At 42.6% G+C, this 26622-nt stretch overlaps 1 protein-coding gene across 1 annotated transcript; it reads right to left on the bottom strand.

Annotated features, from left to right (window-relative positions):
• Positions 1-2448: 2448 nt before the first annotated feature.
• cspg4ba (chondroitin sulfate proteoglycan 4ba) lies at positions 2449-26455 on the bottom strand. The gene is made up of 10 exons (XM_086031644.1): positions 26170-26455; positions 20466-20629; positions 15134-18706; positions 14554-15027; positions 13889-14065; positions 10509-10707; positions 10311-10442; positions 7828-8000; positions 7550-7733; positions 2449-6867 (listed from the first exon to the last, which is right to left on the bottom strand). The coding sequence occupies exons 1-10, from the start codon at positions 26261-26263 to the stop codon at positions 4802-4804; spliced, it is 7236 nt and encodes a 2411-aa protein (XP_085887770.1). The 5' UTR covers positions 26264-26455; the 3' UTR covers positions 2449-4801.
• Positions 26456-26622: the final 167 nt, after the last annotated feature.

Below are 26622 nucleotides of genomic sequence, written 5' to 3' on the forward strand. Positions count from 1 at the left end.
GTAACGGGATGAACCCAGAAAAAGAGGAAACATTTTTAAACTTGTGGATCACACATATTGATGGAAAACTCATATGTGAGCACACACACACACACGCGCACAAAAGCTGTGTTGTTTTTGTTTTGGATTGCATGCAATGCATCATGGGAAGGTTGTCCTGTCCTGTACCTGGCAGAAGCTTCTGGAATGTTGAAGCGCTGTGCACTCTTGCAGTGCTGCTTTTGTTTTTACAGCCCTCACACAGGAAGCTCTCTCTCTCTCGCTCGCTCTCTCTCATTGGTGGGGGCCTCATTCATGTAGTCTGACAAAACGCTGACCGACCTGACCCCCCACCCAAATAAACCTCCATCTCTCTGGCTAATCTCCAAGATATATACAACGCACAACATGTTCATGTTGTTTGAGTTCTTTTTTATTTTGGGTCTTTATGGGCCTCTCCTGTGGTCGCCGCCATCACAAAGCTTCATTTAACACACTAATTAAAATAAACGAGGAGGAACCATCAGGGGAAAAAGGCCTTGAGTCTCGCTCGGAATTATTTCATGGTTTAGTGTGCGTTGGTAGTAATCTTTTCTGTATGTAATGAGCCTAAAGAGAAGTACATTGGAGACTGATTCTAATTATAAAAGTATTGTTTCCCACAGAAAAGAATGTCAAGGGAATTCTTTAGCTCTAGACAAAGACTATCACCAAGATAAAATATGCAACTTTAAAGCAGACGACAACCCAAACATATATATTTTTTTAAGAATATGTTCTATGCAGGCCCACTAGTTGAAAATTTAATATTGTGTTTCTGGAATATGAGTTAAGCAACTAAACTCACCCGTTTTTAGCCATCTCCGGGGGCGGCCATTTTGTCACTTCCGTCGACTGAAAATGACATCACAACTGCTCAGGGCTCAGATAAGGACCAATCACAGCTCACCTGTTTTCTGAAGCTGAGCTATGATTTTTTTGTAATCTGAGCCAAGTAAGATTTCCAGTTCCATGGTTATTATTATCACTTCTCTATTACCAGTACACTTCATCACAAAAAAGAAAAATTCTCACTTTTAGTCAATCTATGAGAAACTGCAGGCTGGTACTGTTTTCTATAGAGTACGGGGAGGGCAAATGTGAAGCAGTCGATGCCAAATTGCACAAAGGGCATCTGTTTTGAATCATTTAAATCAAAGCCAACTGTTTTGTCCTCACGGACGAGCAGCACATTAGCCACATGGATCGCGATGATGATTTGTAGCAGTGATGAACCATACAGTAGCGCTAATCTGAAGGAAGCCACTTAGCGCTGTGTCTTTTTGCTCGACATTTACAGTGCTCCAGGTGCAATCTGCCCTCGGCACTGACGTGTTACATTCTGTACGCCTCTGCAGTATTTTACACGCCTTGATTGGCTCTTAGGAACAAACTAAACAGCTTCTAATGGTGAATTTAAGAGGGCGGTAAGAGAGATGGGGGAGTGAAATGGAGCAAGTGCGGAGGTTGGAGAAGTTCAATAAAGCATCAGTGTGAAACCTCATTAAAGTGAGGAAGCCAAAAGCACTGTGCGTTGTCTTGTCTTGGTGCGCGCCCGCCAATTACCAACCCTTAAATTACAGTCATCACTTAGACGTATTGTACAAGAGGCTTTTCCACATTAACTGAACTACTCCACATCGAGAGCAGTTTTGAATGCTGGATTGTGGCGCTCTCATGTAGGATAGGTAATATTGCATACAATGGGCCTGACAGGGATGAACATTTGATTCATTGTCATGTAAAGAAAATGTCAAAAAAGTGAGGCTTTTAGAAATTGATGAGTAGAGGGCTTGCATTTCAGCTCTCCTTTCCTCAGTTTTACGCCTGAAACTAGTACAGAAGAAAATATTTTTTTGTAGTCAACTAGAATGTAATTAAAGTACCGTTGAGCCGATTAATCGATGATGTCATTGACATATTTTGAGCAGAGAGCAGTGGTCCACAGCCTTTTTTTCTGCCACAGGCTAGTTTCAAGTAAAGTCTTGAAAAGTAAAGACAGGAGATCCTCTTAAAAATGATTTTCATCCAATTTTATCCAAGAACCAACTGTGGTCAGCAGGAAAACGAACCTGTGCAGCGAAGTTTAGACTGTTTGGATAAAACCGCATCCAGCCCGAAAGACACACCAAGCTCAGCTAATATTAGCATTAGCGAGTTGAACTGCATGGGGTGTGCTGCGCAGGTGCCAAGATTTGGAAAAGGGGAATAATTAAATTGTCTTTGGAAACAATACTTGGGGAAGTAAAGTGAAACAAAAAAATAGCAATCGTAATGAATACGTTTCTCATCTTTTGTTGTAAAATGTCATTTTAGTACAAAGACTAGAGATCCCCAGCAGGATATCAAGTACTTCTTGTAATGAGAATGATCCTTAAAGCTGCCAAAGAATAATTAAGGGAGAAAATACAACAATTTAAAGTGGTTTAATAAAAATATGGTATAAATAAAATATGCCATTGTACATCATGTAGGTTACATCATTTAGAGATTAGAATACTGTATACTGGGTAAAAAATTCTAATCAGTCCTGTACAAAATAAAATTTCCAGTGATTACTCAGTACCTTCCATTGACAGCAGCTTTTCTTTAAAACATCCCAAATCATAAATACTAAGATACATTTCAGTCCATTTTTTTCTGCTGAAGTGTTAATGAGACATTCCCATCAGAAAGAAAGCGAGCATTACAGTGTGTTAACTTAAAAAAAAATGTATTTTTGTTCAAACATGCTAGTAGTAAGCAGGAAATAAACAGTTGACTTTTTCACCAGTGATCAGGCCTATCAACATGGCATTTAGGAGCAGCCCACTTGCAACACATAAAATACAGTAAAATAAATTAGGAGAAACACCTGAGTTTATAAAAAAATATATATGTAATCAGTAGACTATTCGATTTTGAAAATCTTGTGGTGAAATGCTTGGACAGCACCTGCAACAATGTCAGAAAATCCCCTTGTTCAGGCACCAAACGCGGTCATTATTTGCCACAGTGTTAAGTTGTCGAGTGGTTTTATTTTTCCATCAGTCATTGCAATGACACTATGTAATGTTTAGTAGTAACAACGGCACCCTCTGGTGGTCTTAACAGGTGCTGAGGCGGTACCATTAAACAGCAGCAGGGTGGACCAATAGCAACAATGCATGTTGAATTTTTCCTCATGACTGTGGCCAAGTTGCCAAAAGGCAGCCAACATGATCTCATTCTTGTACCACACACGTCACATAGTGTGGTAAGAAGTGGTGTGCCCCCAAAACACAAATGTGAACAGCGTCTTATTAAATGGGATCATGTGGCTGTGTTCAGCATTAACCAATCACATTTAAACATACGTTAAGTGGGAGTGAGCACACACCTGCCGCCATTTTGAGTGCCTCTGGTCTTGACTGTACAATGCGCAAGTGTCCGCAGTTTTGCGAGATGAACGCAAGCCAAAGTGCACCACACGAAATGGTTGGATCATTAATTTAGTGAATATTCACACTGTAGAAGTGGAACAATGAACCCTTACTTCCAGGTTCTAAACACAGCAGCAGTGCATCACGAAATTAAGGTGTTTATGTGTGTTCAAAGAATATGAGGAAGAAAGTGGTCACGCTGCTTGTTTTGCAAACGGTTATCAATGCCTAAAAATTGTCTTTTTTTTTTCTTTTCCTTTCACAAATCAATACTTGTGGTCTTTCCTCTACTCCTCTTTTGAATTTATATATTATTGACCAATTCAAAGTACTGAAAATAGCTTGAGGACAAATCTATTGATTCTTGGACAACTGTCTGAGAAGTCTCATAACTCCACCACTTCCTAATTCCATGGAAGCCTTGCAGCATTATGTTGCCAAAAAGATTTAAAGTCTGGATGCTCTTTTTTTTTTTTTTTAGACTCCAACACATTGGAGTAGGCCCATTTTGTTAAAAATCGATAGTGTAATGCTCTGTTGCAGAAGCAAGCGCGTTAGTCACAAAGGTAAGTTTGCATGCAGATTAATATCCGCTGATTGCGCTCCTTTTTCAGATCATCGTTTGTTTTTTTAACTCATTTAATTCCAAGGACATATTTATATGTCTTGACATATAAATATTTTTGGGAGATTGAATGAGTTTGTCAATCAATATTTATTTAACTCATTCACTCCCAAGGAGATATTTATTTGTCTTTTCACAGTCCAGCCATTCAATCCTAGGAATTTATTCATATATTTTTAAATATTTTTCAAAGTTAGGGTATAAGTGGTTCTGAAAATGCCTGGCACTGAATGAGTGAACCGCATCACTTATGGCTTAAGACAGTTATACGAGTTTGGGGAACACGATATCACAATTTTCTTTTGTGAAGAACTAAAGCCTTTTTTGTGTTGTTGGAGGGTTGACGGGAGCGCAGACATTTCGTAGATCCAGCGCCGATGTACATTTAGCGTTAGCCAGCAAGAATGACCAAAGTGCCTCCATCCCGAGACAATAAGTTGATTTCTCTCCCTTTCTGTGACAGCCCCTCTTTGGTCGCACAAAGGTCCCGTCTTTTAGTCCCGTCTTGTGAGATATTTGAGATTCACTGGACAATTTTCCCCGTGATTTCACATCTTTGACTGTGTTGAACCGGCTTTAGACGGACTTCAAAGTCAGTGTCACTACTTTGACATTCTCAATATGGACTACAAAAACAAATTGGCCGATTTAATAAAAACGATTTTAATGAAAGGGTTGGTCTAGAACCCTTAGCTTCTCGTGAAGATTCATCTTACCAGGACATTTTGGACAATTCTATATGTCCGACTGTTTGCGCTCAGACCCAATACTGATTCCTCTGAAGCGAAGGAGTGGCGGTCTGGATTGTTTGCGACAGCGCAATAGGAGAATCACTACTCCAGGAGCTGACAAGAATGTTGGAATCAACCGTGTTGTGATTGTACAGCCGCTGGTTCCGTACCAGTAAGTGACTGAGGGCGGGGCTACCTGTGCTGGCGGGGCTTAATGGGGTGACTGTGACAGTAGGAACGGTGGTGCTCCTCTGGGTGTGGCCCTGGTACGACCGGCTGCTGGGAAGAGCGGCAGGAGCCCCCTCCTTTGGCGTGTCGGTCCTCTGCTTCCGGCGCCGGTGGTGTCGAAGGAAAACAACCAGCACTACGAAAATGATCACAAGCAGCAGCAGAGCGAGCAGCGGGAGGATAACCAGAAGAGGGTTGGAGCTTTTTTGCGGGTAGGATTCCACACGAACAGGTGTGTTGATAAAGGGAAAATGATCAATTCCCGTGGTCGGTTTACCGAGAGTTGTGCTGAAAATGCCGGTTCTATTGGACTTCCCCCAGCGGTTGCGTCCTTTGAACCGTTGTTGGTTTTTGCTTGACTGCTGGGTGTGAATGACAGCTGCGGAGGGCTCTGCTGACGGACTAGATGCATTTCTCGCAGTCTGGATTGTTGTCTGAGAGGGAGATGACGTCGTCACCACAGGATTTTTGGTGGTTGGAACATCCGCGGGATCATGCGGCACAATGGTAAAATGGAACACCCCTTTAGCAGGTTGGACGTTATCAGCCTTCAGTAAAAACACCAGTGAGTCGTTCAACTCTTGAACTCCTGTCATGTTGGCGTTCAACTCCAAGGCTACTTTCTCTTGCGCAACATCCTGGAAAGAGAATGACTCAATTGCTTCAGATTTACGCCACTTTTTCGTCTTTGGCCGAACCACTTTCCCGTACTTGGGCTGTGCGACAATTTCAAATACAGGGTCACAGCTACACATATCGGCCAGTTTGGAAGCATCAAGGGAAGCAGAGTTCAGTTTTACAACAATCCCACTGGGTGCCTTCACGCTTTTGTCAAGCCGGATCAGCGGACTGACAGTGATGTCCAGCACTTGCGCACTAAGATTGGCCTCAGAAGTGAAGGCTGCGAACTCGAAGCTGTCTTCCGCAGACGAAAGATTGGTCATGTGGTAAGCCAGGCGTCCTGTCCGTACATCTTCCTGTTCAAAGCGTGACACCTCGTGGGAGTCCAGTAGAAGTTTGCCAAACTTTGGAGGTCTCGAAATCAGGTAGTGAATTGTGGCGTTCCTGCCGTTCGTCTTGGCGGCGAGGTTGTCTTGAATCAGAAAAACCGCAGTGCTACCTTGCCCGAGCGTCAACGCCGTGTGGTTGACCAGCGAGATGGTGATCTTCGTCACATCCAGGTTGAAGAGTTTGTAAATGGGCTTATGGTAGCCATCCGTCACACTGAAGTAAAACACCCCCGAGGTAGGGCTACCGTCATGGATAAAAAAAACACTTGCATTATTGATCTGGGCTTGGGTGAAGGCTAGAATCGATTCATTCAATTTGCCGTCAAGAGCCAGATACCCGTTATTGGGCTTGCTAATCACAGAGAAGACAATATCTTCAGGGGGATTGTCTAAGTCTTCCACACTGAGGTTCTCCGCTTTAATGGCAACTGTATCTCCTTGCACCACAGTCAGACTCGGTGCTTTAGTCTTCAACATCGGTGGCTGGTCATTCACGGCAGAAATGGTGATGTTGAAAGACTCCTCGATAACATCAACGTCGTCTAACGGCCTTTGAGCCGGTTTGCCCTTTGGGTTTACCCATGCGCTGAAGGCGAAGCAATCGCGGGTCGTCTCAGAGTTGTCGTGCTTGTAGGTAATGCCGTATTTGTTGAGGATAAATTGAGAGAAGTTGGGTTTCTCCTTCGTGAGGTTTCTTTCGCCCACGACAATGACACCGTGCTGCGGCAATGACGTCACCTGGAACCAGACTTCATTGACGCTCCGCTGAGGCGTGGGCAGCTTAGACATCAGGTTGGTGGCGTCGAGCTTGGACTCGTCAATGATGACGCCCTCTCCTTCCGTTACTTGGGCACCTGGCATCAAGGAAACGCGATGTTATTCTACCTTTTGAAACTTTAGGTCCCTGGGGAGTGCAAATAAATAACTCAACTTGACACACCACAGAAGTGTTGTTAACGAGCGTACAACATTTGAATGATTAAAAAAAATAATAATAATAATAAACCAACGAGTATATGAAATGAGTCTTCAAAATTGTGAAAAGTCTATCCGTTTGTTCCCGCTCTCAAACGCTGTGGGTCCTGAAGGCGCTGAAACCATGTCGCTCCTTAAGGGGAAGTCGACCCATTTTTTTCAAAAATATGTTCTATGCAGGCCAACTAGTTGAAACAAGGCATTAGGTTTAATATTGTGTTTGTGGAATATGAGTTACGCAGAAAAAGCCACCCGGTTTGAGCCATCTCTGGGGGCAGCCATTTTGTCACTTCTGTCGACTGTAAAGCACGTATTCCAGCGGACGATCTGAAGGGCAGACATTTTTTCCGGATGTACTGTTGGCATAGTTAGTTAGCTAACTGCACCTCGCAATTGTGCCAGATAACCACTGATGTGAATGAAGGCGCTCAAGTGTTTATAAAGTGGGCGAGGGGCGATTCATGACGGGGGACAAGGTGCATCGCTGAGCCCCTTCGTAGCCACGCCCCCAACTCTCTGAATTCACTTGACAGGGTAAAGTTTGGGCTATGATGTTGTTACCTGTGTTCGCCAAAAGGACTGTGTTGTGTTCAGGTCGTGTATTCTCATAGGAGATATCAATCTTGAAGGTCAGACTCTCCAGGGACGAAGGTGGTGATGTCACAGAGAAGGTCATCGAGTCCATGGCTTCCCAGCCCACTGACTCAACGGGGCTTTGGATGTAGACGACCTCTTTCCGATCCACCTGACAAACAATCACGAAGAATGCAACAGAAAGCCTGAATTTGTCTTGCTCAGAAGCTAACGGCCATTGAAATGAACTCCTGTTCTCCACCCACCATATCTTGCGTGAACGTGAAAATGTCAACCGAGAAATTTTCAGACTGCTTCATCACCAGGCGCCCCAGTTGAGGATGTCGAATTACGCTGAATGTAATTGTGCGGTTAGAAGTATCGCTGACATCGTTGGTCACTACTTGCAATTCCTCCTTTGAAATTGGCGTTGAAGACCCTGAACGAGGGAAAAATATTTGCAGATCCGGCATTGGTTTACTCACAAAACAAATGATCATGAAGCATTCGTTGTGGCGTCGATTGGAATCCACGACGCAGGAACTAACACTTTATTCGGATGCAGACAGATTTCTACTAAAAGCCTTTTGTATTTCTAAGAGACAACGTGAAGCAGACGCAGACAAACGCATACTTCGAAAGCAACGTGAGCTTTGACGAAAAAATGGACTCAGTGAGCCGCATCCACTTGGGAGGGAGCTAATAAGACATACGCTAATAATAGATTTCACGAGCACTCCCAGTAACCTCGTCTTTTTGGTGATGGTACGAAAACTTCGTGGAAACATTGTGAAGCCATTATGAGTCCATAATGATGCATATGCAACCATTTAGTGAAGAGGGGATTTACCCGAGGCCAAACCCAAGACATTTGAGGAGTGTGACGGATGAAAACACATTCATCTCTCGGCATCGTAAGAGTGATTCATTGTATTCCTTAAACTGTCTGCTAAATCTATGATCCTGATTGCAAAAACTGCTTCCACAGACAAGACAGTGCAAAGCTCTTCAAAATGCCCACTTCGGGAAGCGTAGCAGAGTGTGCCAATTGGCTGTTTGCTAGCCTCATAATATCTTTTTCCTCCAAACTCGCAATCCAGACGGCGGGAAAACTCAGGAACGTTTGCAGACAGTCGGCAGCCTATTTTTAACTCAACTGTATGGAAATAGCATCGCTACAATTAAACATCATAAATGGCAGCTCTGATTAATTGGGTTTGGACCTCACATCAGTGGGTGAAAAATTATTTAGCAAAAGAGAAGTCATTATGAACAAATGAGTGCGCAGAGAGTGAAATAGAGTAGAAGTACTTTAAAAGAGCCTTGGTTACTAAAGGGCAGATGAATTAAATCACAGGTTTCAAACTCAAGGCCCGCGGGCCAGATCGGGCCCGCAACCTCATTTTATGTGGCCCGCAAAGGCAAATCGGGTGCGTCAACTTCACGTTTCTTCCAAATTGTTTTCACTTTTAACAACACCGAGATATGAGATACTGCAATGTGTTATTTGTTACCACTCCCCCCCTATAAAATAAACCAAAAAATAATTGAACAAACAATTACTTGCCGATTGCTAATTTCAAAACTAGCTATCCATCAATTTGTTGCGTATATGTGATCATGTAAGGCGATCATACATTTATCAATCAATCAATCAATCAATCACATTTTATTTATATAGCACTTTTCATACATAAGAATGCAACTCAAAGTGCTTTAAAACATTCAAAGCAAAACATAGAATTATCTTCAATCAAAAGAAAAGATAAATTATTTAAAAGTTGTTGAAAGCCAAACTAAAAAGGTGTGTCTTGAGCTTCCTCTTAAAAATATCAACAGTCTCTGCAGACCTGACATCCTCTGGCAGGCTATTCCAAAGGTGAGGACCAAAACGGCTGAATGCAGCCTCGCCATGCAGTTTGGTCCTCACCCTTGGAATAAATAAAAGGCCCGCGCCAGAGGACCTCAGGATCCGCGAGGGCTGGTATGATAAAAGCAAATCAGATAAATAAGATGGCCCAAGACCATTAACGCATTTATAAACTAATAAAAGTACTTTAAAATCGATCCTGAAACACACAGGGAGCCAATGCAGCAATTTCAAAACTGGCGTAATGTGCTCCCGCCCTCTGGTTCTCGTCAGCACCCGAGCGGCTGAATTCTGCAGTAGTTGCAGTGGTGAAATGCTCTTTTTCGGGAGGCCAGAGAGCAGGGCATTACAGTAATCTAAACGACAGGAAATAAAGGCATGCATCAGCACTTCCGTGTTAGCCTGAGAGAGAAACGGGCGGACTCTGGCGATATTCTTAAGGTGATAAAAACCAATCTTGGTTACATTTTTAATATGAGGAATAAAACTGAGCTCAGAGTCAAAAATGACGCCAAGGTTCTTGACACAGTGTGAGGGATTAAAAATGTGTAGTTTTGGTAAAAGCTTCTCTCTCTGACCTTCGGGACCGATAACTAAAACCTCAGTCTTGTCCTCATTGAGCTGTAGGAAATTATCTGCCATCCATGACTTGATATCTAAAATGCAATTTAAAAGGGTATCAATGGGTCCTGTGTCATCAGGAGACACGGCAATATACAGCTGCGTGTCATCAGCATTTATATGGGTTGACAGTCATAACGGCCCTCCAAGGGACACCACAACGACGATGTGGCCCCCGACCAAAATTAGTTTGACACCCCTGAATTAAACATAGAGGCATCTCGATGAATTACCAGCTCTCTTCATGGTTTGATTTACCTGGAAAGACCTTAAGGGGGAGATTTTGCGCCAAGTTGAGGACCAAGGCTCTTGCAGTGATGCTAAAGATCTGCCGGGGAGTAAAATTCACACCGTCGTTGACTTGGAAGTTCAACCCTCCCGACATGGCACCTGGACGAAACGCGATTGCAACATGAGGAAAAACAACATCCGCTAAGGAATTCAAATGACTTTTACCTTTATGCACAAACAGCAGCTGTCCCTGGTCTATGTGCGCCTGGGTGAAGTTGAGCACGGCTGTCATGGGGGCACTCTTCAGGGCCAAGTGGCCATTGCTGGGTTGGGTCACCATGAAGTGTAGCTCCTCCGGGGGCGTGTCGAGGTCCTGCGCCCTTAAATCCTCCGGGCTGATCTCTGTCACTGAGGACACCCAAACCTTGACACAGGACAGACAAATGTGCGTACAAAAGAAAAAACAAAAAAATAAATAAATAGTCCGCTTTAAAAAGCCAGGCTTAAAATTTTCAAAATCTCAACAGAATAGTGAAAAATTGCACCTTTGAATATTAACTGAAATAGCAACGTAAGCTAATTTTGATCATGACCTAAAATTGACTAGAGAAAGGATAAATGTTAAGTGCCAATGAACTGCATTGCAATATCACAAAACAGCTGCAACAAGATGGACGCTCCATGATTATTACACAGCTGAAGGCCAGTGGAGGCAGCTGTGACCTTTACTTCATAACCACACACAATGGACGCAGAATGCTGCGGATGTTCACCTCGAAGGCTATTTTCCTATACTCTTTTATCTCCTTTAGCATTTTGCCATTGCACATCATCCAATGAAGCAGAAAAAAAAGTCTTCTAGATAAAGCACGAAAGGACAGCATGAATGACCGGTAGAAATGTGTCAACTTTTCCAAACACATTTATCAAGCGCATTTTAGATTTTTAATAATAATTGAATAATATTTTTTTACTAATAATAATAATTTAATTTTTTTTATAGTTGACAATTTGTTTTTAGCAGCTGTGAAAGGATTCCTGTAAAGTGGCCAAACATTTGCTCAGATACCAGTACAAGAATGAGCCTCTTAAATCATGTTTCCTTCATTTCATAACATATTTTTTCATTGGATGTATATAAATTTGGCAGGTGCCACACACCACTCTGCTAACTACAAGTGTGTGTAATAAGTGATCACGATACTAAAATCAATTTCTCTTACGCGGTTTTATTGTCCACAACAAGTTATTTGATAAAATGAGTCATTTTGATCAAGTATGCTTGTTGTCCTCCTTGTCAATATGCTAACTGCCGCTTTAAGAAACCTTCTGGCATTTTCAGTGACATTACAAACCAGCAGCCTTTCTTCATTAGAGGATGAAAGAGTGGTGTTGCAAAATAAATAGTCTCCTAATTTTCATCAGATCAAGTGTGTGCCTGATTGTGGTCAAGCTTAACATGTTCACTCTGACATAATGATATATCAAAAGATGTAAAAAAAAAAAAAAAATCTTTCAGAAATTTGAAATAGCCTGGATCTTGCTAACTGAATCATGATGGTAAGTCAAGGCCCATATGTTCTGATTAAATACAAGCCAAAAAAGACTGTTAACTCATTGAGTGCCATTGCCGTATTTATTTGTCTTTTCACAGTGCAGCCATTCAATCCCAGGAATTTATTTATATTTTTTTTCTTTTTTCTTTTTCAAACTTTAGGGTAAAAGAGGAAATGAAAATGTTTGGCGGTAAAACAAAAGCCACTATTTGAGGAACTGGGATACACCGTCTGTATGAATTCCGTCTGTTAGAATGCATTCAAGGACAGCGAAAATCCAAAAGCCTCATTGTGATGTGCAAGTTTAATTCCAAAGCAAAACTAGTGACACTGTGCAAAGAGTTGATAACAAAGAATGAGCTTCTACTCGCTGTGCCAGAGCAGCTATTGCGTAACGTCGCCACGAGCACAGGTCATAACTCCCACAGGCAGTTCTGCAGTGAAGATCCAAACTATGACAGTACTTCGCCTTTGTTGTTGCCAGTGTCAGTTATGGCTCAGCAGAGTTTACAAGGAGCGATGTACAAAGCACGAAATGGATGCCACCTTGCTCTAAATAAAGCTGGATGTGAACATTCATCTTGTCATTCTAGCAGATAAGTGTAATGTGACTAAAATGTGATAATATATTTTTTTTCTGTTTTTTTTTTTTGTTTTTTTTAATTGTTTCCCCACTATCCTTTTCATGGATTCAGAACTTGGTGGGGATGAAATGCTGTTCAAATTACAGCTTTTGACTTAGTGCAGATGAAATTACAGGCTTTGCGCCAGTCTGTCACTTGCTTAGCGAGTAAACTGCTCTTACTGGAACAGAAGCACGGGGTCCTTTTTCAATTAGCACCTGTAAGCCGGCCCACACGGGACCCTCACACTTCCCATCAGCACCACCACAGAACGCCTCCATATGTGCATGCTAGTCAGCATCCCTCCGGAGGATACGCCAAGCACCTCGAGCACTCCCCCGCTTAGCAGCGAGTCGCCGTGGGGATCATTCTGACGAGCGGCGTGGACAGTATACTGTTAAGCACATCTGTTCAAAATGCATGCGATGATCCATTGCTTCTATAGTGCTTGCCCTCATTCAGGTCGCATAGGAGTAGACATTCGACGATCTCTTGCGAAAAAGGGCTGAGTGAACTGCAGTATCTGTATTTATTCAGAGCAGACACATGAGATCAATTTGCACATTTTGCTCAAGCCCACGTCAAATTTCAGGATCTCACTTTTAATGAGAGAAAATGCTGAGTAACAACACAATATATGGAGATGCATCAAAAAGTATCAAAGACAAATTCTGAAACGTCAGGAGTTCATTTAAAAAATTGACACTCGTGGAGAGTCATTAAATAGAGAATAAAATAATTTTCAGAAGGCTAAGCATTATGATTGTTTGGAATGAAATATACTAACTTCTTAAAATGGTTTGTGAGTTTTCACATGCTGCAAGCAAAAATCATCATTATTTTTCCAAAATACAGTTTACCCTATTTTCCCCCCACCACAATATTCAAATTTATTCATATGCACCTGCGTATGGTTAGGGGTGTTCATTATTAATTTACATGTTTAGAAATCAAGTGTTTTCACTTTGAGCAGATAGATAGATTACAATTTTAAAGCAAGCCTCTCTATTGTTTCTTGATTCATTGTCCAAACTAATACTTCAAGCAATTCATATTGAAGTAAAAGAGAGCCACCTTGTGGACAGCATATGGTGAAGCACATCTGTTCAAACTGCATGCAATGATCCATTGCTTCTATAGTGTTTGCCATCACTGGAGTAGACGATGACATTCATCGATCTCTTGCGATCTCTATCGGCTGAGCGAACTATCTGTATTTATTCAGAGCGCATTGTAGGAAGGTTTGATTTAAAACGTGTATCATTTTGACCTGATTTTGAACAAGTTTATTCCCGGGCTCTCATGTCACAGTCCTGGACCACACTTTTGAGAACCACCCGAAGACAAACAACCATGACTAGTGTCTGGAAGTAATCAGTAAGGTACTGGTCAGCGTTTAAAATACAAAGCAGAATTGTAGACTCACCCTGAGGACCCTGTTGGCGGTGATAACAGGGGGCTCGTCGTTGACAGCTGTAACTTGGATGAACAGCGTGCAAGGCGCACTCTGCTTCCTCAGGCCTGTGTCGTTGGCAACCACCGTGAAGTTGTCTGCTAGCATTTCGCTGCTGTCGTGAACGTAGTAGATGAATTCATGCTCCACCTGGTTAAAATTTGGAAATGATTAGGATGAATATGAAGTAGGTACAGAACAAACACATTAAATTAATGGGTGACTCATATTAGGAGAGTCAAGGAAACTTGAAAATATTACATTTAGTACGCATTAAAGTAAACTGGTAGTTTCTTAGAATGTACAGTGGAACTTCTAAAGTCAAGCACAATACACTTTGGAACCTTAATCGAGCTCAAGTTCCGATTTTAAATATTTCTTTTCCCCATGGAAAAGTAATCTATCCCAGCTTCAGAATGTGATAGCTGGATCAAGCGATGGGATAATCAATAGAGTCGAGACATTTTTGACAACTGCAGCCCGACTAAACACAATTTGTTTAATCATTAATCCTCGAGATGCTGGCCGAGCTGAAGTCTCGCGCTTTTTATGTGATTGTAATTTAGGCACTGCATTCATATGTGACATTCACATTGAAACTTTGCAGTAGATGCTGGATTGTCTGGGGAGTATCGTACCTGCCTCCTGGTGAAAGATGTCAAGGGCACACGGGGGTGTCGGGAGTGCTCGATGTGGCCGTGACGTGGGGGCTCAGTCACATTAAACAGGAAGTTAATTCCAGCAAAGTGTCGGTTGTTGACTTCAAGTACTTCCTTTGTCAGTGCCTTGTAACCACCCTCTTCCACGGTGAAATTGGAGACCTGAAGTGGGATGAGGCGGGGTATGATATCGACTGACATGCTAATGCCGCCTACGTCGGTGACGCCATTGGTGGCCTCCAGGACGAAGGTGTCGTTGACTTTGTTGGGCTCCACCTGCACGTACTGGATGTTTCCGCCGTTAATGTCCTTTTGGGTAAATGTCTTGACAGGCGACTCCTTGCTTCCGACGTAACGCTCGTCTGCTTCTACAAAACGCCGGAGAAAGCCATGATAGGGGCCCGCCTTGACTGTGAACACGATCTCAGATGGCACGTTGTCCTCATGTGTGACCTGTGTGTCAGTTAGAAACACTGCCTGCGGTTACATTTTAGACAACGACAAACAAAGGCAACAAGAAAAGACAAAGTAAAAACCGGGCATCGTCTCTCATACTAACCTCAAGTTTATGCTCGTCAATCTTGACTGGTTTTCCTTCCTCTACTAGTAGATTGCTGTGATGCTGCACAATAGGTGGCCTCTGATGACTTTCCAGGTAAACTTTCACATTGATCCTAGCTGCAAGGTGGATGTCGTTAGCCGTTACTGTCAAGTTGAAATGGTCTGCCAGATGTTTGCCGTCATCATGCTGATAAGAGATCAATCCGTTCTTGAGGTCAGACAGTGTGAACGACTCCGCCACTATTTCGTCTCGGTAAAGTCTTCCATACTTAGGCGTGTCATCCAACTTGAATGCGACTTCTTGGTCATCTCGGATATCCAGATTGGATGCGATGGTGAAGTTACTAGTGGAAAATGTAACGGACTGTCCCTTCTGCACCAGTAAACCAGTGTTATTGACAACTTTCAAGAAAGGGTCCTGAGCACTGATGTCTAAAAGACTCGACACAAAGTTTTTGCCATCAGAGACAAAGAGCACAAACCTGCCGACGCTTACGCCTTTGTGAATGAACAACACTCTCTTCTCTTCCAAATCCTTTTGCCGAAACTCAAATAGTCGATGAGTCGTGTCATTCACCAGCACCAAATCTCCCATGGGAATTCCCCGACGGATGTAAATCAACTGGCCGTCGTCAAAATCCGAGTCTGGATCATGGTAGCGCAAATCTTCAACAGTGAGCAGCCTCTGTCCCTCTCTCACTACATGGAAAACTTGATCAATGACGCGTACTGGTTTTTGATCATTGACCGGTTGAATGGATATGTTGAATGTTCCTTCTTTGGACCCAATTTCATCATCTGCAATGAAAGATTTAAAACCTTGGGAGGTAGAGACAATGAAAGTGAACTCATCCTGACTTGTTTCGCCATCGTCGTGGACGTACATGATCCGGTCCTCTAAGAGGTCTTGATTGCTGAAGGTTAAGATGTTGTTATAGCTCGAGTTTGAATTAGACTGAGTAATACGAGCAAGCCTTCCATGTTTGGGACTACTTATCACAGTGTAGTGCATATCCTGTGTAAGTGATGTTTCTGCAAACAGTTCATTTTTTGTGATCAGCTTACTTTCCCCTTCTTGAAGAACCAGTCCAGCATTCTTGATGAAAACATTATTCACATCAGCTTTGATTGAAAACTGAAAATCATAGTTCTGGGACTGAGCATGTTTGGAAAACAGGTGAAACTTGAATCGGTCGTGTGTGTCCTCATGAGGCCGGTCAACTAGTTCGTAGTGTACTTTTAGATCTGTGACATCTCTTTGGCTAAAGGTTGAGTTCTTTGCCAAGACGGTCATGTCCAGTAGCAGTTTTCCTTTCTTTGGTGTGGTGAGAACCCTAAAATAAAGATCCTCCTCAGAGACCATCACGCCCTTGGCTGCAGCAAACAGATACTCTGAGTCAAGTGTCACTTTCCTAACTTTATCCAAGTTCATAATTAAATTTCTCACCAGATTGTATCTCACCCAGTTCACGGTGATTGGGAAAACTATCTCTGTGGTTGCCCTTGCAGCCACAAGGACTTTACATTTAAAGTCATCTGTGGCATTGGACATCTGGATCTCGTAGTATGTGCTAACATATCTTAGGCGTCCTTTTTCGAGAAGCCTTTGGGAAAAGGAGTCAGTGGGCCTCCATTCGCCACTTGAGTGAAGTCTCTGGAGCTCTCCATACTGTGGTTGTTCTGTGACATCGTAACGGATGTCAATCACTTGTTTGACAGCGTTGGTTTCCACAGACAACTGTTCTGAGCCAATTGCAGCTATTTCTCCTTGGTTGACATTCAGACCTGTGTTGTTAGCAATTTTATACTCAAGTGCTACAGCCATCACCCTTAAAACTACAGTGTTACTAAGCTTCTCCCCATCACTGACTCGAAGCACTATCCTTGAGTTTCTAACCCCTGTGTGAACATAATACACACTCAATTCCTGCAAGTCTGAGTGAGAGAATGAGGTCACTGCTGCTCCTGGGTTGTTCTCAATTTCCAAATAGCCCGCGTCTGCATTCAGGTTCCCAAGCACAGTAAAAACAAGATTGCTATAGTTGCTGTCAATGTCTGTGGCCTTCAGAACATCCGTAGTGAGTCGTTTTTTGGAGTTTTCCAACAGGACAAAAAGATTGCCTTCGGGGAGACTCAATTCAGGTGCATCATTGGTGGGTGTTACTGTAATGTTGAAGCGGTACAGTTTGTTAGCCCTGAGATAATCCGGAACTTCTTTCCGACTGCTGGAAGCTATTGAAAACATGAAGAAGTCATCTGGATCTTCTGAGCCTCCATGGATGTACATTACTCGTTCATGCCAAAGGTCCAACATGCTGAAGGTATTCTGAGGTTGGTCCTGATCAACATCAAGCCTGATCTGACCATGCATTGGCTGATCTTGAATTTGGAACACAATCTGAGACTGACGAATACCAAGCATTTTGAAATCCAAGAGTACCTTGATGTGTTTGGCCTCAAGAGATGCTCGACCGCCTTCCTCAACTATCAGGGGTTTTAGCTGCACGAAATTAGAGCCATGCCTTCTGTCCAAACCCCTTGCAAGTGTTGACAAGTGCAGTGACGGTGTTGCGGTCACCAAGAAAAACAGAGACTCTGGGGCACTTGTTGGACTCGCAGTAGTCAATGGCACTGATTCTTTCTCAGGTTCACAGCCAACTGAGATATCCTTTGTGACAACTGCATTGGCAAGCCCCATCTTCACTCCGTTCACACCAATATTCTTCATACATCCTTTGAAGGAGCCTCCACGCATCCGTTTTCCTGACACAGACATCAACTCAACCTTTCTGACTTGTGATCTGGTGCTGTCATCGATGCCTCCAATAAAAACGTAGCCTTTAAACTGCAGCCCCTTTGAGCGAGAGCTAATGCTGCTTTTCACCATTTCTCCATCAACAGTTAATTCGAGTGCTTTAGAATTTAAGCGCATCTTGATAGCATGCCATTTCCTGTCATTGATAAAGGTGAGCGAACGAAGCTCCGTTTTGCTACCGCCTTTCCCAACGACAGCCACGAGCAAGCCTCCTTGAATCTCCAACGCTGCAAAGTCCCCCTCTTTGGCAGAGCTGTACAGGACGATGCCCTCTCTGGCTGAAGTATGCACGATGCACTCGAACACGGCTTCTTGCTGGCCATTCCAGGGCAGAAGAGAAATGTAGGCCCTGGAGCTAAAGAAGCTAATGGGGTCCTCTTCAGTGGCAAAAAACTGCGGACTGCAACCTAGCGACACCTCCTGGACAGTCTTGAATCCCGTGTATGGCCTCAGCGATGACAGCAAGTCATGTTCATTGAAGACGACATCCTCCATGCAGCCTCGAAAGCCAATTAGGTCTCGGGGGAGGTAATGTCTGTCAAGGCCAACTGAACCTCCTACGTAGATACCGTCAAAGATGCTGAGAACGTGATGGGGGCCGGGGATCTTTGCGCTTGTGTGAGAGTTCTTGTTTACGGTCAGAGTGACATTGCGTTTGAAATGGTTGACCTCCACCGAATGCCAGGCAAGGTCATTGAGCTGCGTGCCTTTCTCGGATCGCAGTAGTTGTTCCCCAGATCCCAAGTCCAGTTTAAGCTGGAGAAAAGACATACCGTGTTACAAGACAGTCACACACATTTTATTCGAGGCCTCGTGTTAAAAGGATGTCACCTGTTGCTCTAACGGTGGAATTTGTTTTGGATTGCAAACAGGAAGAGCATGATTATCTCTTTGCCTTGAGCCATGCCCTGAGTTCATCATGTCACCTTCTCAAACTAATTCGGATGACATGCTTGTCAAGACTTGCTGCAGAGTCCCCGCGAATCGAGCGCGGGCTTCCAGGGACAGGCGCGCAAGACTGACTCACAATTGTTCACTTGTGCCAGTGAACACAATAATTATTTGGGTGGCCTGAGCCTGTTGAAGGAAGAGGGGATGAGCAGGCCCTCCCCATGCTTGCTGAAGGAAAGCCACGAAACACAGTGTGATTCACTCCGTGCTCTAACACAATTGCCCGATTGGTCACAACAATTACTTGAGTTTGACGCCAATGCATTCCTCAGGACCTTTTCCCTTCGAACATGTATATGAAATATGTTTCCTTCAGCGCATACTGTATGTTCACTCTGCATGCCATTCAGGCTAGTACCGCCAGTGTGTGAAGCACATCTGTGACAAAAATCTCTTTCACCAGACACTTTGTTTGTATATTAACACTGGTAATCTTTATTTTACACTTTGACTATTAAAACGCAACTTAAAATATTGCTCTGATATAAAGTTTATAGAAGTCAAATGATGGTAAGAGTTTGATCATAGAATGGATTATTTCGACTAAAAATCAGTTTATAGTATTTTGTATGGTGATCTAAATCCCAACAGCTACCATTGTTTATTTGCATAGCTGCACTTTGCACCTTTTTCAATAACCGACAATAATTATCAATTTATGGTATTAGCTCTGGGCGGCACGGTGGTCGACTGGTTAGCACGTCCGCCTCACAGTTCAGAGGTCGTGGGTTCGATCCCGGCTCCGGCCTCCCTGTGTGGAGTTTGCATGTTCTCCCCGTGCCTGCGTGGGTTTTCTCCGGGCACTCCGGTTTCCTCCCACATTCCAAAAACATGCATGGTAAGTTGATTGGATACTCTAAAAATTGCCCCTAGGTGTGATTGTGAGTGCGGATGTTTGTCTCTGTGTGCCCTGCGATTGGCTGGCAACCAGTTCAGGGTGTCCCCCGCCTACTGCCCAAAGACAGCTGGGATAGGCTCCAGCACGCCCCGCGACCCTTGTGAGGAGAAGCGGTACAGATAATGGATGGATGGATGGGTATTAGCTCTGGACTGTACATGTGTTAGCAATGATGTACAAGTATGAGGTTTCATTTTATGTTGTTTTTTTATTGAGACTGGGTTTTAGTTTTTTTCATGAGCTCTTATGATATTTTGTCATTGTGCGCCTTGTCCTGTGTGTTCCTGCTGCAAGATTAATTTTCACTTTAAGGGACAATAAAGAGTTTGTGATTCTGATTCTAACAAAAGTGCTACATGATTCATGTTAATTCACATTAAACACAACAGGAACATAGATAAGGGAGTTTTTAGAATGTGCAGCTGTGACACGAAGGGACTGGTATGGCGCTGGCACTCAGCTCGCGTCACGCAGACTTGTCCGCTTGTGTTACCGGGTCGGGAGACTGACACTGTCAGGGGAGCTGGAGTCATCGCTTCGGGCCGGTCAGCGATGGTGTGAGCACGACTTTTTGTAGGCATGCGTGTGTGTGTGTGTGTGTGTGTGCTCATACAATGTATGCTTGAGCACATATGCTCATGCGTGGGGGGCCATGGATGTACCCACCTGCAGGCGACCGGCGTTGAGCTCTAGCAGAAAGTAGACGCTCTGGCCGGCGGCGAGAAACAGCAGGCCATTGGTACTGGAAGTTCGGAAGCGAATGCGGAGCTTGTTATGGTCGGACGACTCTGTTGCCTTCAGCTGTACAAAGCCATCACCATAAAAGGACGCTGGAGAAAAATAGCGGAAAGGGCAGAGAGGCACATTTGTAAGATATCAAATAAAAATGTAAAAATGAGACATAACAGCGTGTATTTTTCACATGTGACCATCTTTTTTGCAGGCTTTCAGAACAATGAATCATGCTCGTTGAAAAAAAAAAAACCAAGGGTAGAAATGCAGAAAACCAAGAGCAAGTAAAGTATTGTGGTCTTAATATAGTACACATCTGACATTTAGATAGAAAAGCACGAGGCTAATTAGCATTCTGGTTGTTCTTACAAGAGTAACGCACGCGCACACATTTCAGAGCACATTAGATATTTATCCAGAGGGTCTTAAAGTAACCTTAACCTAAACTTTCTTTGACCTTAAGTTATGCCTGAAAATATTTAACATTATGCAGAATTGCTTTTCAAGCACGAAAGGAAAGCATGCTGACAGTGTACATCATAAATTTGCTTCACTATGCATCTCTGTTAGACCGTCTGTAATGTTTGTGCCGTAATAATACACTCTCCAGTACAACAGCAGCACAGTCATGAACTGAAATGAGTAATTCCCTTTAAAAAGAAACACACTCCAGCCTGTGCCTAGTTTTGTGTAAAACTAGGTTTGAAGGTGGCTTTTAAGTTGAATTTCAGCATGCCGTGTAAATGAAAAATAAAGTAAAGAGCAGTGTATGAATGGAGGTTCTGGATGAGCCAGGCAAGTTCAGACCCATCCTTCGCTGATGGAGACCTTCAACCTGAACATGAAAGGTTCCCACACCCGCACATTTTCGGAGGTCGCAAGTTTCTGAAACGGCGTACAACAAGGACGGATCCATCTGTTCCTTTTCGCTCTCTTCCTTGCCATTTCACCTTAGCCTGTAATCTGGACTAATGTGCTCTGAAGCTGTCCCATCCAAGCCTTCATGCCCAGGCACCAGCATGCTTTTCAATCAGCTCCCACAGAAATAATTCAAAGATCCACAAACACGTTTGCTTCTGTAGTCACTCGTCAAACACGTATCCCGTTTCTTCTTCCACCTTACGCAATGGCAAAGGTAGATCAAAGACGGACTAGAAATTAATGACAATTAATGGTTTCTTATTTTTTTGTCCTTCAAGACAAATTAGCGCAATAAACCACTAAACCGTGTTATTTACCCCGACAGCCATAACGCTATACAGTCATCAACAGTGGATGATACTTGGATTTACAATGAGACTTTTAACACGGTGGTTCTCAACCTTTTTAGAGCAAGAACCCTCCAAAAAGAATACTTACCAGTATCTCTCCAAGTACTACCATCATAACCAACATTAAAATGCAGTAGCATAGCGTGTGCATCAAAAACAAGACAGAGGTTTTATTCCTAAAAAGTATATTTAATGTTACTTATTATGCACAGCCTGAACATCAGAGCTAGGCATTCCGCCTATGTGACGGACCGGTCCGTCTATCCGCCCATGACGGACGCCCATTTTGTAGGCGATAAACGAAAGACGGGAAACTTGGGGTGGTAGTAGGCCGAAGTTGCTAGATGGAAACGCTAACTTAGGAAGCCCGTTCAAAATGATAAGTGGACCGGGCTATGGGAGATTACTATTTGGTACGGCCAGACAAAAAGGCGCGACAGATGGACGGTGGAAAGGTACACAGGTTGCAGGCAGAAGGCGATAAACGGACCGGGAAATTTTTGTAAAATGCCCAGCCCTGTTGAACATTAACATTGCGCTGAGACATAGAAAAAAAACACTTTATTTAAATTATGATTCAACTAAAATATATTGCACATAAACAAATTAAGAAAAATGATTAAAGTAAAAAAAGTGGATACGAAGCCATACGTCAATATTCATCCTATAATTGTGATTATACATATATACGTATATATATACAGACATGCATGCATATACATATATTTTAATGAAGAAAATCAGGGAAATACGGGGGATGAGTAGATATGAGGATGAGTGTCAACAATCTGTTACTCATGCAAACTGGGTTAGATAGTTCAGCCTCGGTAGAAGTGTTTGCTCCACTGAGTACATTCTACTTTCTTCTGTATTGTTTGTTTATTTGTAGTGACGTTTAATTAGCAGCGATTACCTGACTGTCCTAGATTAAAACTCTGTCAGTCGGATGCAAATGACATTGTGTGCATTAGGGAATAATTAAATGAAGCCATATGTAAACAGAATTATTTGGCACAGACAGACACAAAGTGCAATTTACCGTTCCCGGTGGATAGAAGGAAAGAAAAAGAAAAATCAGTCGGATTTTGCCCTTTTACTCGACTGACAGGGATGGATATGCACGCTCAGATGCATTTTGGTGTGATCACGCTGACGTTTAATATGTCTGACTGAATGTCACGCTGGCTTAAAAACACAGGTCTCCCCTCCAAGCAGAGCTGCATTCTTAGAGAGTGGTAGAAAGATGCAAATAATGGTTGCTTCCGTTGGAGGAGGCTGGTGTCAGCTGTTTTGCGACAGAAACTCTTCAAACATGGACATTTTCACAATGATGGCAATGAAAGAGGAGAAGGCAATAGCTACAAGGAAAAGGAAGCATGTTCTGTCAGCTCAGCACACAACAAAGCCAGTCTTTATTGTTAATTAGAGAGGCAAGACCGGAGCTTGTCACTGCTTGTGTGCCAAAGTTTATCCAACAAATCGGCGATGCAACTTGACTCAAGTGTCTCTTTTTGTTTGTCAAAGCCCTACATGGGGAACAGGCTTCTTACAGAATACTCAAGTAATCTCTATGGGCACAAAGGGAAGCAAGGGGATGGCAGTAACAGAAAGCTGAGAAGACTTGGAGATGTAGCAAAACAAAATCGAATCGTATCGAGATACGTATCGAATCGTATATTATTGGAGTGATATATCTTAGAAGGAATTGGCACATTTACAGCACTGACAAATTCATTCAAATGTGTGTAAAATAACAACAAAAATAATTGCATCATACATTATCCAACTGAGCCATACTATATCAAATCGAATCGTAATCTCACTGAGTTGAACCGAATCGTTCCACTTTCAAATCGAAGCGCCCTTGAATTGTTTTGCGCGTAATATCGAATACCGTATAGAATTGTCTTTTGTGGAGAGATGCACACGCCTACTAGTCAGCCAAAATTGTAGGACTATTTTTGTCTCAAAACACGTCCCCATTTTTTGTGTGTGTGTGTGTGTGTTTTATCGTGGGGCTGGAACAGATCGTATTTCCTTTCAAACGTGAAGAAGGATTTGAGATTTTGAGTTACGAGCATGCTCACAGAACTAACTAAACTTGTAAGTCAAAGGCACCACTGTAGAGGGTTTTCCAAGGGTCCAGCCATACCATCTTTCAAGGTTATAAACAGCACAATGAACTAGTTTAGAGTCAGTGCAAATCTTTTTCATTTGATTCTTTTATATTTATAGTAGGGATGGGCGAGTACTGATCCCTGGTATTGGTATTGGTCCGTTACATGCCTAATTTAAAATATCAGGTACTCGTGGAAACTGCTGATAGCAGCCACCGATACTTAAGGGGGAAAAAAACGGACAGAGTGAGTCCTCTTCTGCATTAGTTGGCACTATACTGCGCCAGTTAGACACATCAGCGAATCACCATCAGTGTCATAACGAGAGGTCTTTGGTCCGATTTTTTTTGTCATTGTGTGAAATGAAAATTTAGATCAAAAGGTACTACAGGTATCAGTAGTCGGTATCGGTGAATACTGAAAGAGTGAATATTCATACTGGTATCGGTCTGAAAAAAGTGGTATCGAACATCCCTAATTTATAGCTCAGAAGTGTTTTTCATTCGCATATTTAGGTCATTATGACTGAACTACTCCATTTCGAGCAGGTAAGTGACTCCGGCACATTCCGACTGCCATAGTGAAGGAACTCAATCATAAATAGAGGATGTAGAAATGTTAGTTTGAACAAATTGTAGGTTGACCATTGTCACTTGACAAATTGCGTCCACTACTGTTGCTATTTTCAATGTATGACGGAGTGAGTGAGTCACAGTGAAATGATTCCTGATTATCCCCACTAGCACAGCCGGGATGAGTTAAGGCGACTGAATTTGTATGACACATGCCCAATATGAAATGAAGCATATGAGGCTAATGAACACACATGCGAGTGTAAACAATGTATATAGCCATAAAAATAACACACATGCACAGCCCTGTCCCTTAGGAAAAGAGGCTGTGGCCACTTGAGTGTGTTGTGATCACCAGAATGTGCAATGAGTGTGCTTTAGTGCATTGCTGGACCGTATGTGCGTACAACTTTCATACCAATCAGTTAATTGGTAGATTAAGCTGTTAATACATACATTTTGTAAAACCTTCACAATACATTGACATCCAACATGAGAGCTGTATCAAACAGTCCTTTGTACTCCAAGAATAAAACTGTGATTTTCATTGAATTCAAATGTATAAGATAAAATAGCCAAAAGGGCACTGAACAAGTAACAAGAACTATCCATTCTGTTTCTACTCATACACTTGTTCTTAATAGGATCAAAAGTAAACTCGAGCTTTTGCCATCTGAATTTGAGCGAGAGGCGTGGTACACCCCAGATTAGTCGCCAGTCAATCGAAAAGCACATATAGTATCGTTAGCGAAATCACATAATTGCAAAAGTCATTTTCAGAAAACAAGACAAAAAAAAACAACTAGTTCAACAAACAAAGAAGAGTCTAGTTGCCTAGATTCAACTTTTGGGGATTACCATGACCGAATTTTCTAGCAAACACATTGTTGTTGTTGTTTTAATACATATTGAGAAATAACAACTTGGGAAATTATTGTATCAGGCTAATGAAATTCAACAAACGTGAAGAGTCCACTTGCTTCGATTCAACATTTGCAGATTACCATGACCTTGATGACTGAGAATTTACCCACACAAAGGGAAAAAACACAATTCTTAGAAAACAATTAGTTGTTGTTGTTTTTGTTTTTTTTACTGACATTGGTAAAGACAACCATTTGCACTCACATTTCCAACTATGGACAATCTAGAGTCCTCAATGAAGCTAACATGCATGTTTTTGGAATGTGAGAGGAAGCCAGATAAAACTCATACAAGCAAATATGCGTGTGTATTAAATTTGAAAAGGACTGACACGCCTAAGTTACAAGTACACTGTATGGTATTTCATATATTAAAGTATTAACTTAAGCATTATTAGATTTGATGCAGCTTTTGCACTGGGTGCCATTAGATAGTATTGTACAGGTGTCCCCAATGAAGTGGTCGGTGAGTGGACCCTTGTGAGGATAAGCAGTATGGATAATGGATGGATGGATTTCAGCATTATTATTAGCAATATGTCACTCGCAAATAACAGCTAGCAAAAGCCAACGCCACTTTTGACCTTTTTAGGTGTTTGTTGGTAGTGGTCGCCTAACCACTCACTCTGTCGTCTTCAAACAATGAATGATGTAAAAGTTGAATCAAAAGAGGGCATTGTATAGTAAATGTGGTGGATTGTGAGATGTTATATCGTGGTTTGTGTCGAGTGGAAGAGTTTGGAAGTAGCAGTTACCTCCCGACGCTAGCTCGACCAGGAGCGACCACCAAAGCAGCCCGCAGAGCCACCGCAACAACTTCTTCGGGGCTCTTTTCCCAAAGGAGAACATCTTCCTTCGCTAAATCGACATTTCACTTGTTCGCACACGGCGTTTCTCTTTTTGTCTTCTTTGGCGTGTAGTCCGTCACGGCTTAACAGTTCGGTTGTGTGAGAAAACAGCAGCAAAGTGTGTGGACCACCGAGCCCAACAGAGCACTGACGATCGAGACAGACGACTGTAGTCGAGAAACTCCGCCTCATGAGCGCGCGTCGCGCGAGCGCTTTCGTGAACGCGCGTTCCAAAATAACAGCACGGTGTGAGGTGATTTATTTATTTAATTTAACGAGTTCTAATAATAAGCAATGGCTTTGTATATATTGCAACAGTAACAATAGTACAGCGAATTACTTGAATTCTTTTGTTTTTTT

Source organism: Filicampus tigris, chromosome 5 (assembly GCF_054856515.1).
Source record: "Filicampus tigris isolate MCC_2025a chromosome 5, RoL_Ftig_1.0, whole genome shotgun sequence".
Classification (NCBI taxonomy): domain Eukaryota; kingdom Metazoa; phylum Chordata; class Actinopteri; order Syngnathiformes; family Syngnathidae; genus Filicampus; species Filicampus tigris.

Excerpts from the sequence above, each read along its gene's own strand:
- cspg4ba (XM_086031644.1), bottom strand. The coding sequence starts at position 26,263 with ATGTTCTCCTTTGGGAAAAGAGCCCCGAAGAAGTTGTTGCGGTGGCTC. Across the intron at positions 15,028-15,133 it reads TTGACGAGCATAAACTTGAG|GTCACACATGAGGACAACGT; the intron begins GTTAGTATGAGA and ends ACTGACACACAG. Across the intron at positions 10,443-10,508 it reads GCTGCTGTTTGTGCATAAAG|GTGCCATGTCGGGAGGGTTG; the intron begins GTAAAAGTCATT and ends CGTTTCGTCCAG.